General features: G+C 57.8%; 1 protein-coding gene across 3 annotated transcripts in view; it reads left to right on the plus strand.

Annotated features, from left to right (window-relative positions):
- The window catches only part of PLPP4 (phospholipid phosphatase 4), a 37,313-nt gene that overhangs the window by 14,982 nt on the left and 9,705 nt on the right, over positions 1 to 12,626 (plus strand). For 2 of the 3 annotated variants that reach the window (XM_015560174.1, XM_015560173.1), the window contains exons 2-3: positions 1,289 to 1,397; positions 10,913 to 10,976. In XM_015560174.1, the coding sequence (XP_015415660.1) occupies positions 1,289 to 1,397; positions 10,913 to 10,936 (133 nt within the window). In that variant the 3' untranslated portion in view covers positions 10,937 to 10,976. The remainder of the gene's footprint in view (positions 1 to 1,288; positions 1,398 to 10,912; positions 10,977 to 12,626) is intronic. The other variant, XM_015560175.1, reaches the window with a different exon arrangement.

Here is a 12,626-nt window from a genome sequence, read left to right on the forward strand (position 1 = left end):
GGTGACCCCTCAAGGTTTAATGCATTTCCATAACTCTCCTCTGCAGCCGCGAGAAGTGCGATGACGACCCTTTGTCAGAGGGGACCTCAGGGAACGCGTGTTCTCTCTGGAATTAGCAGGGGCCTCTCATTCTCCAGAAGCTCCTTTGAGCACCTGCTCGGCTTCAGGCAGAGCTGGACCCACTCACTTTCGAATCCCAGGGGCGTAGGGTCTTTGCATGTAACGCTCACAGCTGTTCTCATGCCCAGAATCAGTCCAGCTGGCAGGTGGCGAGGGAAGATGCCACCAACCCTGACATTCTTTCCGTCTTTCCCCAGTTGGTTGGGGCTGAGAGCCACCAACCAGGGCAGCGTCATCCTTCCTCTTGTCTGTGGGCTGGTCCTCTCCTGGGGGTAGGAGGAGAGCTGGTCCTCCCCTGGGGTGTGAAGGGTGGGCTGGTCCTCCCCTGGGGTGTGAGGGGTGGGCTGTCCTCCCCTGGGGTGTGAGGGGTAGGCTGGTCCTCCCTTGGGGTGTGAGGTGTGGACACTCCTCCCCTGGGGTGTGAGGTGTGGGCTGGTCCTCCCCTGGGGTGTGAAGGGTGGGCTGGTCCTCTTCTGGGGGTAGGAGGAGAGCTGGTCCTCCCCTGGGGTGTGAAGGGTGGGCTGGTCCTCTTCTGGGGGTAGGAGGAGAGCTGGTCCTCCCCTGGGGTGTGAGGGGTGGGCTGTCCTTCCCTGGGGTGTGAGGTGTGGACTGTCCTCCCCTGGGGTGTGAGGTGTGGGCTGGTCCTCCCCTGGGGTGTGAAGGGTGGGGCTGGTCCTTTCTGGGGGTAGGAGGAGAGCTGGTCCTCCCCTGGGGTGTGAGGGGTGGGCTGTCCTTCCCTGGGGTGTGAGGTGTGGACTGTCCTCCCCTGGGGTGTGAGGGGTGGGCTGGTCCTCCCCTGGGGTGTGAGGGGTGGGCTGTCCTCCCCTGGGGTGTGAGGGGTAGGCTGGTCCTCCCTTGGGGTGTGAGGTGTGGACTGTCCTCCCCTGGGGTGTGAGGGGTGGGCTGGTCCTCCCCTGGGGGGGGAGGGGGGGGCTGTCCTCCCCTGGGGGGTGAGGGGTGGGCTGTCCTCCCCTGGGGTGTGAGGAGGGCTGGTCCCCTGGGGTGTGAGGGTTGGGCGGTCCTCCCTGGGGGTGGGGTGAGGGCTGGTGCTCTCTGAGGGGGTGGAGGCTGGGCTGGTCCTCCCAGGGGTGGGGGAGACACGCCCCCTCCCAGAAGTAAGACAGCAGCCGAGCGCTCGGCCCTCACGCATCTTTCTTTGCTGTTTCAGTTTCACTGAGTTTCTGGACCCGTTCCAGAGGGTCATCCAGCCGGAGGAGATCTGGCTGTACAAGAACCCCCTGGTGCAGTCGGACAACATCCCCACCCGCCTCATGTTTGTAAGTACCGGGTCTCCCGCCAGCCCGGCCTGTCTCCCAAGTGAGTTTCTCCTCCTGGAGACGGTGAGCAGTCCATCAGGTTCAAGTTCAGAACCAAATCGTGGCGGGCGCTGCCGGCTCATGTGAGAAGGAGTGGTGGTGGGCGCTGGGAGGAGGGGCCTGCCGGCCTGAGCTGCGCTGAGCTGTCCCCAATATTCACAGTGAAATCGGCCAGAAACTGCAGCTCCACCTGCTTCGAAGAGAAGCTGAGGTCTTCGCCTCTGGTTTCAGTTGGTCAGCTGTCCGCCACCAGGGAGGCGGCCAGTGTGACTCCACCCCTGGGTAGTAGTGCCTGGGCCTCGGCTTCTGGAATAAGTGGGCCAGCACCCACATCGCGGGGGATTTGCTGGGATGTGTGTACGTCGCCTGCCCCACGGCAGCCGCACCCTCTGAGACTCCCTCCTGCAGGCCCTTGGTAACTGCGGGAAGATGGTCTCAGTGCGTCCCACCCACACCCCATGGAAGGAGGGTCCTTATTTCCACGGTTGCAGATGCAGAACTGCATTCCAGCGAGTGAGTGGCAGGGCCAGGAACCCCATCTGAGCGGCCAGCCCCGAGCCCCCTCAGCGAGGCTGCCCTTGGGCTGGGACTGGGTCAGGGCTCCTGGCTGGTGCCCGGCCGTGCTGTAGGGAGATGAGCCCCCAGTCATGCAGCCATGACGGGACTGGGTGGCGGCCTCAGTAGGAAGGTACTCTTCTTTGCCAGCCTGGTGCCTCTGGGGACGGAATCCCCGGTTCCAAAGCTTTCCTAGAGCATGCGAGAAACGTTGCATTTTGAAAGAAATCCCGATTTTATGGAGGAACTCCTGTTCATTAGCGATGACTAGTGACATTCAAGTCTTACTTTCATCGCTTTTTAGTCCTTGCTTTTCTGCTGGAAAATAAGCTGGGTTTTCATCAATCTCAGAGGAAGTAAAAATTAGGGTGGTTGTGAGGGGATCGCTACCTAACACTTGAGCATTAAAATGAGACTTCTCCATTTTGGCTCTAAGTCAAATCTACGAATCCTAGAAATAACGGAGCTGGTGTCTGAGTAGTTTACTGTGTGTCTTTCATGGGGGAGCTTCTCTTTATCATGCCCCCCCCCCCAGTCTTCAAGTTTCATGTGCTGTGAAGCATAGTTTAGAGATGAGTGTTCGTGTGGGGTAATGTGAGAGACGTGTGGCTGTGTCCTGGGCTTACGTGAGCAATGGATTGTTTCAAAGTCTAGATACAAATGCTACAGATTTCTGGGTGCAGAGCAGGAGAACTGAGGCAGGGGGCAGTGCTGAGACGCCCCGTGGCCATTGAGCCAGGAGCCTGAGCAGTGGGTCTCCCGGGTGTGCCCCCGCCTTCCGGGTGTGCCCTCGCCTCCCAATCCTTGGGCAAACTCCTGCTCAGATTCTGAGCCTCTTGGGGAGAGCCTTCCCAGCTGGTGTTTTTCTGGGTCTTGTTTCTGTCTAGCTGGGTCGTCATCTGGATTGTCCTGCAAGGCTTTCTTCAGTTGTGTGCTGCTCTCATGTTTAAGGTGCGACTGTGGGTCATGGCAGAGCCGTTTGCTGTCTCTGGTGGGGAGTAGAGGCCTGTGCTGCGGTGCCTAATGTGAGAGGAACAAGGAGCCAAGGACATCTTGACCTTGACTCTAACTTTGGACTTAGTGAGCGAGCCCTCAGTCACCGCTGTTTGCTTGTTTATTTACTTATTCTGTGTGGGATGGTTGGTCTTGAGCCTGCAGAGCAAACTGGCTCCACACCCCCAAGCCCACATTTCTTTGCCTCTAATTCTTATGTCCGAAGACCGGGAACCACAGACAGGCCTTTGCAGGAGGGTAGTCACCGCTGTTTAAATGCCCAGTGGTCTGAGTGGTCTGTCACCAGCATCAGAGCCGTGGAGACGAGTCCAGCCTGACCTGGGCGCCTGCTGGAGGGTCCGGCAGAGACAAGCTTGAGAGCTCGGGCCTGGTGGGACGTCCCAGACGTCCAGATGCCCCAGGAGTGAGTGTCCTCCTGTCCCTCTCGAGTGGCCCCAGGGCAGGCTCTGCCGCTCAGCTTCCCTCTGAGTCTCTTCCCACAGCTGCCGCAGACCTGGGCCCTTCTCCTGAGTGCCCTGCAGTGGGCAAGACCTTATTTGAGGGGTAAACAGCCAAGTCATTCAAGGCCACAGCCGGTAAGAGGGCTCTTGCTCCCACTCGTGGTCAGAAAGGAACAGTGAGCAGAGAGGGGTTCTCAGGCTCAGGGACGGTCTCCGCAGACATCCCCAACTGCCCCCTGCCCCCCCACACACACACACACCATGTTCTGAGCTCTGGTTGGAGGAGGTGGCAGAGCCTGTTCGTATGGATGAATTCTGTCCTGACAAACGTACCTTCTGGCCATGCTTTGTCCTGTTAGGAAGCGCCTCTTCCTCATTGTAGACCAGGTGGGGGAGGCAGACCACCTGCCCTCAGAGCCTGACCGCTCCCACCAGCTGTGTCCTCAGCCTCATCACGGAGTTCCAAGGGGCCAAAGGGGCCCGACCGTGGTGAGGGGAAGGGACTCCACGCCTGGGCAGACCTCCTCCTCACAGCGGGTTCTGCAGGGAGTTGTTTGCACCCGAATCCCACCTCCTGGCTCATGGAAGTGCTCCCGACGTCTGTGCTGTGGGTCCGGGCAGGACAGGGAAGGAAGAGAAAACGTTCCTGCTCACGGGCCGGTCTCTGCCGTGCGGAGATGAGTGTTCAGCAGAACAAGAGGGGAATGAATGATGGACGCTGAGCAAGCCCCATGGGCTCTCGTGTGGCCGGAGAGCTGGGGTTAGAGGGGACTCCTCCACCTGCTGCAGGGAGGACGTGAGGGGCTTCCTGGCAAAGACGAGTTGTCACAATTACAGACTCGTCCTTTCTGTTTGAAAAGCCGCCACTTTAAACACGGCTCCGGCAATTACACATCAGTGACAATTAGCCCTCAGCTCAGGCGTCTGGAGTCTGCAGTGTAGACGCAGAGCCTCCTCCTCAGGCGGCGTCAGTTCAGTCAGATCATCCACTAGGGAGCCCGATGCAGCCACTGGCCCTGATGGTCGATCAGCCACTGGCCCTGATGGTCGATCAGTGACTGGCCCTGATGGTCGATCAGCCACTGGCCCTGATGGTCGATCAGTGACTGGCCCTGATGGTCGATCAGCCACTGGCCCTGATGACCCATCAGCCTCCGATGGCCCAGCACTGTCCTCACAGGGACTGTCTGTTCTCCCTTCCAGGCCATTTCTTTCCTCACGCCCCTGGCTGTGATCTGTGTGGTGAAAATTATCCGGCGAACAGACAAGACTGAAATTAAGGAAGCCTTCCTAGGTAGAGTATCCACGGTTCTGGTTTAGGGGTGGGTCAGACTGAATTAGATCACTGGGTTTAAGAAAACCTCAGTTGCTCCCAGTTAACTTTCTCTCGGTCAAGTCAAGCTTGGGAGGAGCAAGACTAAGTGTTGTGAGCCCGGGAAGGTCCAGGGCACAGGTGGAAGCAGCAGCGCCTCCCCTCAGTCCGTGTTTGCTGTCCGTTGTGCTGAACAGTAGCGTCCGCCTCCCTCAAGACCGGTTGCCTGGGCTCAGGGCAGAGCAGCTCTTGGTGGCGAAAGAAAATGAGCCTGAAACTTTGTCACCACTGCCTGTCCAGCTCACATTGTGGCGAATAGACCCATGTTACAGGCAGCTCAGAAATCACCACATCCACACCCCCAGAGTCCCTGGCTCCATGGTTTCTCAGGCCTGGCCACGGAAGTCGTGATCTCCGGCCAGCCTGTGGATGCCTCCCCCTTCCTCACCTAGGCCAGGCGAGGTCCCGGGCTGCTCATCTGTGGTTTCGGGTTTGGTGGTGACACGGCCTGGTTTCCGAGGCTGGTGGTGGAGAGGTCGGCTTTTCCAGCCAGGGCACCGGAGCCCCTCCCACACGTGGCCTGAGTGGCCGGGGCTGGGTCAGGATGGGTAGCACTGGGGTCCCAGGATGTCCTGTTGGGGGTCTTCTCAATTGACCTGGAAATCCCTTCCCCTCACTTTAAAAAATTACCTTTATTCTTGAAAGTATTGCAGATTCTCCCCCCACCCCCATTGATCCCTTCTACCCCACCCCACTCCCCCTCCCTTCCCAGGCCTTCACCACACTATTGTCTGTGTCTGTGGGTTAGGCATAGATGCACATAACTTCTTTAGTTAATCTCTTTTCATGCCCCCCACCCACCCCTGCCTTCCCGTGAGATTGGTCCGTCTATTCCATGCTTCTTTGTCTCTGGATCTACTTTTGTTCGTCAGTTTATGTTGTTCATTAGATTCCACATGTGAGTGAGATCCTGGGACACTTGTCTCTCTCTCACTGGCTTATTTCACTCAGCACCATGCTCCCCAGGTCCCTGCAGGCTGCCCCCAAGGGTAAGGGATCCTCCTCTTCGCAGCTGCATAGCATTCCATGGTGTGACTGTCCCACAGCCCTTACCCACGCGTCTGCTGACGGGCACTCGGCTGTTTCTAGATCTCAGCCCTTGAAAATGGTGCTGCGATGAGCATGGGGCGCACATGTTCGTTCTGATGGGGTTTCAGATTCCAGGATATCGTCCCAGAAGGGGGATCGCTGGGTCAGACGGCAGTTCCACGTTTAATTTTGAGGAAACTCCAGACTGTCTGCCACAGTGGCGGACCCGTCTGCATCCCCACCCCTTGCCCTCACTGTTTCTTCATCTCCCCTCTGGTCTGAGACCCCAAGACCTGTGACTGTGGGGAAGGACCTCATGATAATTTGCCGGCGGCTCTTGAGGTCTGGCTGTGGTGACGGCAGCAAGGAGCCCACGTGGCTTTCTCCAGGCTTTTTCACTCTTGGCGAGTCTTCCTGGGGCCGCATTTCGAAATCACACCCCAGAGCCGCCTCCTACACATCAACAGAGAAGGGGGAGGTATCGGGGTCCTGCTGACCTAACAAATGAGAGCCTGCCCTGGAGAAATGATGGCGAGCCTCACATTTTAAAAAGCCCCTGCTTTTCGGAAGCCTTAGGAACGGGGAGGAGGGAGGAGCTTTCAAAAGCGAGGACAGGCCCGGCCGGCGTGGCTCAGTGCTTGAGCGTCGACCTACGAATCAGGAAGACACAGTTCCATTCCCGGTCGGGGCCCAGGCCCAGGTTGTGAGCTTGATCCCCAGTGGGGGGCGTGCGGGAGGCAGCTGGTCCATGATTCTCTCTCATCATGGATGTCCCTCCCTCTCCCTCTCCCTTCCTCTCTGACATCAATAAAAACATGTTTAAAAAGCGAGGACAGAGACTAGGTGCAGCCTCCCACTGTCTGGAATCCAGGACTTTCCAGGGAGGGGCTTTGTGCCCAAGCCCCTTTCCTCGGGCACCTTCCGCAGACTGGACGCTGTGCGCTCCCCTTCCCTGCATGTCCAGTGGCCACCTCTGTGCATCACTGCTGGGCCAGAGGAGTGAGGCTGGGCCCACACAGCTTCAGGCTTCAGGGGACACAGGCAGAGAGCACTGTCCGTGTGACGAGAACCCCGTCTGGAAGGAGAGCTAACTCCCCAGCAGCAACAAAGTGACCAGGGGCCTCGGAGCCTCTGGGACTCTCATTAGTCAGCAAGTGCCCTCTGTTCAGGCCTCTTGCCGGCCAGCTCACACCACGTGGCTTGGAATTTTTTCAGCAGACAGTCTGGTTGCTGGCTGACCTCTCGAGCCCGCAGTGCGGTGGGGTGCTGTCGACCAGCCTCACACCAGACCCCTCAAACCAGGGTTGTCATTAGTCAGGAAGCTCTCGGATCAGGTCACTCATTTCCTGCCTCTGAACTCGGCTGTCTTCTCTCTGGTGTCTGTGGTGAGAGGCCCATGCTGATGCCCTCGGGGTGCTGTTCAGATGGAAATAATCACCGGTCCGGTCACTTCCAGAGTGAGGAGTCAGGCTGTGGTTCTGGCAGCAAGTAGCTCACCATCGCTTTCATGAGGAGATGCCGTCCGCCCTCGATATTGTCACCCCCAGATCCCCCCTCTTCTCTCCTTCGGGCTTTTGGGTCAGAAGTGAAGCTGCCGGCCGTCGGGACGTGACCTGCACAGCTTCCAGCGCGGCTACTTGGGTCTTTCAAAGACCTGCTCTGTGCAGGGCGAGCCCAGGGGTGCGGAGGTCGGATGTGTGGGGTTCCGATTGACACCTCCCTTGAAGTTCCCCGAGGCACCGGCAGCTCAGCTGGTGATGCTTCTTCCGGAGACTTTGTCTGTGCGAGAGGCCAGGCCAGGACCAGGTGGGAAGTCAGAGAGGCTGGAGAACAGCAGGGCGCCCGCGGACCAGGGTGTGGGGGAGACCCAGTCATGTCCGGGTGTCCTCACAGCCTGTCCGTGGTCATGGCTCCGGGACAAGCGGCATGAAGACAGCCCAGGGATCCCTTCTCTGCCAGAAGACCTTCCAGCAGGCCCCGAGCTTGTGAGAGGGCAGGGAGGCCAGCGTTTCGGGAGGAGGGTCTGTGCACGCGGATGCAATCAGAGGGTTTCCCTGAGCTTCCCCCTCTCGGTTTCCATTTCTGCGCCCCCCTCGCAGGCGTGGTGTCTAAGTGGTAGGACCACACGTCTGAGCCATCTGTGGCCACCCTCCCCCGCCTTTGAGATACGCAGTCCCCCCCTCACACTCGCGTGGTAAACCTTCCTCTGACAAAGGAGTCCATTGGAACCGGCTGCTCCATTCTCTCTGCTCCCACGACTTGTTACCGGCAGGTAGGTCTCCATGTGCACGGGCACCACAGCTGCTCGTCCGCTCACCCGCTGGTGGCACGTGGGCTGCTTCCAGGTCTCGGCTGTTGTAACTAACGCGGCGGTGAGCATGGGGTGCACACATTCTTTCCAAGGGGTGTTTGCGTTTCTTTGGATATATTCCCAGAAGTGGGATCACTGGGTCGTGCTGTTTCTTTTTCTTTTTTTTCTTTAATTTTTGGGCTTTGTTAGTCTTCACCCGAGGATATTTTTCCATTGATTTTTTTAGAGAAAATGGAAGGGAGAGGGAGAAACACAGAGAGAGACATCGGTGTGAGAGACACATCGATTGGTTGCCTCCTACATGCACCCTGGCCAGGGCCGGGGATCGAGCCTGCAGCCGAGAGGTGAGTGCCCTTGGCCGGAATCGAACACGAGACCCTTCAGTCCCCGGGCTGATGCTCTACCCCCTGAGCCAAATCGGCCAGGGCTCCTGTTTCATTTCTAATTTTTTGAGAGAAATCCGTACTGTTTTCCACACTGGCTGCACCAGCCTGCAGCCCCACCAATAGGACACGAGGGTTCCCTTTTCTCCACATCGTTGCCAACGCTTAATGTTGGTTGATTTATTGATGGTGCCATCCTGACAGGTGTGAGGTGATAGATTCCTCAGCTGTAAAAAAGGATGCACCTGGAGAGCATTATGGGAGATGAAGTCAGTCAATCAGAGAAAGACAAGCACCATAGAGTCTCACTCACGTGGGATCTAATGAACAGGTGCATAGATACCAAGAGCAGCCTGACAGCTGTCAGAGGGGAGGGGTTGGGTGAAAAAGGTGACGGGTTTGAGCAAAAAATAAATAAAACTGGTAGACACAGCAGTGCAGTGAGTACCAGAGGGAAGGTGGGGGTAGAAGAGGCAAACGGGGAGTAAATGGTGATGGGAAGAGACTAGACCAGGGGTGGGCAAACTTTCTGACTCGAGGGCCACAATGGGTTCTTAAACTGGACCAGAGGCCGGAACAAAAGCATTTATTCATTTCAAACGGGCCGGATCCGGCCTGCGGGCCGTAGTTTGCCCACGGCTGGACTAGACTGTGGGTGGTGAACACTCCGTGCGGCACACAGATGTGCACCTGAAACCTTTATAATTTTATTGACCAATGTCACCCCAGCCCAACACAAACATTTTTAAAAGGCCAGTGGCTTTCTCCAGCTCGTCCCTGTGCCCGCGGTGCCCCTGGCCACTCCAAGCTCTCTGCTCGTAGGACAACAGGCTCGTTCCCTGATGACCATGAACTGCTCTTTCCCGAAAATGTCCCCACACGGATCTTGGCTCCTGTTGAGTCCTTCGGATTTGCCAGAGGGAAGGGCAGCTCCTGTGCGTCATCGTTCAGCAAAGCAAGGGGACGGGTGCCCGAGGGCTCTCCGTGTGCACGGCATCCGAGCTTCCGCACACAGACTCGCCACGTGTGAGGTCGCAGTGAACACGGGGCAGCTCCCTGACTCCGTCACGCGCATCCTCAGATGGCCTGTCCCTCACGCATCAAAGTCCTTCAGAGCTGGGAGAGCCCCCTGCTGTGTATTTTAGACGAAGTATTCCAGAATTCCAGGTGCTTTAGGCCAACTTTCTCAGAATCCACCAGGTCGTGGGACTCCTCACGTCAGACACAGTGCCTGCTGGATAGCAGATGGGCAGCTGTTGGCAGGTGATAGGTCGACAGGAGGTAGTTGCCACTATCAAACAGAAACGCTTCTGCACAGCAAATGGAACCGACAACAAAACAAGAGGCAGCAGCCAAATGGGAGATGGTATTTGCAAACCGGAGCCCCAACAAAGGTTTAATATCCAAAGTATATAAAGAGCTCAAAGAACACCACCAGTCAGACAACCCAAGAAAAGAACAGCCATCGAGTGGGTCAACGAAGAACTTGTGTGCATAGACGCATAACCCTGGGGGTGCAGACAACGGGGTGGTGAAGGCCTGGGAGGGGGCGGGGTGGGAGCAGGCTGGCAGAGTGAAGGGGAATAAAGGGAACATTTGTACTACTTTCAAAATAACGATTTTAAAAAATGGCCATAGGCCCTGAGCAGACACCTCTCCCAAGAAGACATACAAATAGCCTGTCGATGTATGAAGAGATGTCCAACCTCACTAGCAGTCGGGGGAATGTACATCAAAACTACAACGAGAAACCACCTCACACCTGTTAGAACAAGACAGGTAATAGCGAGGCTGTGGAGAACAGGGAACCCTGGCCCGTCCACTGCTGGTGGGAAGGGGGATGTGCAGCCCCTCTGCCAACAGTACGGAGTCCCTCAAAAACCTGAACAGAGCTGCCACATGACCCAGCAGTCCGTACCCGAAACCTCTATGACCATATTAACCAACGTCACCCCAATAAGTTTAATAAAATAAAAAGGAGAATTACCAAATGGGAGTGTCTTCCTTTGCAGAAGGACATTCTCATGAGAACTGTAACTTAGGAGGTTGCAGAAGGAAATGAGAAGTTCATGTTTCTCGCTTCCAGCAAAAGAAACTGCCGGAGCAGCCTTACATCTGCCCGTGACAGACGGCTCCCCTGCGATGCTGAGCATCAGTCGAGGAGGAGATCGGTCTCCAGCTCAGGACCCGGGACTTTTTGAGTTGCTCTCCAAAGTCCTGTCCTAATCACATTTTACTCGCCACCCAAATGTCCTGTTTTTAAAGCTGTTGGCTCGTCTTCCTATGGCCATAGATGAAACAGTGTTTTGTGATGTGGGTGATGACTTTGAGACCAGCCGGTGACTTTTCTGCCTCTTGGTTTTGTCCTGTAGCCGTGTCCTTGGCTCTCGCTCTGAACGGCGTCTGCACAAACACCATTAAGCTCATCGTGGGCAGGTGAGTCCCCCAAAGAAACGGCTGGTGACAGGCGCCAAAGGCCACCTGTGCAGGCACTGTGGCCGCGGGTAGGACGCAGCACAAGGCAGATGCCGGCTCTCCTGGTTCCCTCGGGCGCTGTCCTGGGTTGTGTCCTCACCACAGTCTTTCCTCCCCTTCGAATTCCGAGCCCCTGTCTCAGGAAGCGGGAGGTCGGTAGTAAAAGGGATCCACCGACTCCACTCTCAGTGTCTCCAGTCCATCCTGTGCTCCACCCACTCCCGGCCGCTCGTCAGTTTTGCCTCCAGAATCCGTGAGGTCACCCTCTTGTTCCCTCGGGATAAGAGGGGTGGATCGGCCTCAGAGATGCTCTGACCCTCCTGGGAAGTGATTTCCGTTCTCCACGTCGTGCCTTCTCCCCGCCTGCCTGGGAGGGCCGGTCTCTAGAGAGCAGTCAAAAGGCTTGAATTCGAGACCTGCCTGGGCCCTGACCAGCTGTGGGCTTCAGGCAGTTGGTCTCCCCTCCCAGCACCTCGGCCTTTACTGATCGCCCACCTGGGCAGGTGCGGGCCGGGCTCCGAGGGGGCAGGGAAGGGACCCTGTCGGGCAGGCGGTCCATGGCCTGGGCTGCTGCGCCCACAAGCAGCCCCTGCTTAGAGCTGCCAGGGGCCCTACTGAACTGCTGGTTCTCAGGCCTGGGCTGCTCGGAGGGTGTGGTTCAGACCTCTGAGAGATGACTGACATTGGTTATTGGCTATTATTGATGATGACTGGGGCCTACCTCCTAGATCTGGGGGTGTCCATGAGCCACTGTGTATGAACGGTGCCCTGATGCGCACGGAAAAGGGACCGTGTTTGCAGCTGTGCCCACGGTGGCGTTACTGGGTTGACTCGATGAGAGGTGGTTGGCCATCGGCCATCGCACACCTGGGAGAAAACCCTCACTGGAACAAGGCAGAAAGGCAGGGTGAGGTGGTGGGTGCAGGAGCCCATGCGGGGGGCGGGGTTCGGAGCTGGCTGTGTGTGACCTGGAGGGGTGTTCCCTTTCACAGCCTGCGTTCTGTACCTGTAAAGTGTAGATGCCCCAGGGGCTGCCGCAGGTTGTCATGGGGTCCTGGGACCGCCACAGGTGTGTGCTCAGCACCATCTGGTCCCCAGGCTGAGCTGAGCAGAGGCTGCGGCAGGGGGCCCGGGCCCTCCCCCGACACTGCGTGGCGGGTACTCACTCGTGAACCGCGACCTTCGGGGTCCTCTCGGGGGTCGCTGAGACCTGCTGTCTGCAGAGGGGCAGCCGGCCACTCAGAGTCCCAGTGAAGGGACAGGAGCCGCCCTGAGACCTGGATCCTGAGGCAGCCTCAATGCAGGGCCTGGGCAGGTGGGGCGCTGACCTCACCAGCGCTGAGGGAGGTTCCTCCTGAACCCCGTGCCCCTCAGGCCTCACCTTGTAGGTAGTGGCCTCCCCTTGACAGACGTGGAAACAGGCTCAGGAGGCACTTGGCTTCCCAAGGTCAGGACACTCGTAGGCGGCAGAGCAGGAGTCCAGGTGGGAGTCTCTCTGACCCGAGGCCTAAGCTCTACCCTGTCTGTCGTATGTGGGGCCCAGGGCGGAGCTGGGGTGTGGCTGGTGGGGCTGGGGTGTGGCCAGGGGGGCTGGGGTGTGGTGGGAGGAGC

Source organism: Myotis davidii, unplaced genomic scaffold (genome assembly GCF_000327345.1).
Source record: "Myotis davidii unplaced genomic scaffold, ASM32734v1 scaffold1055, whole genome shotgun sequence".
Lineage (NCBI taxonomy): Eukaryota > Metazoa > Chordata > Mammalia > Chiroptera > Vespertilionidae > Myotis > Myotis davidii.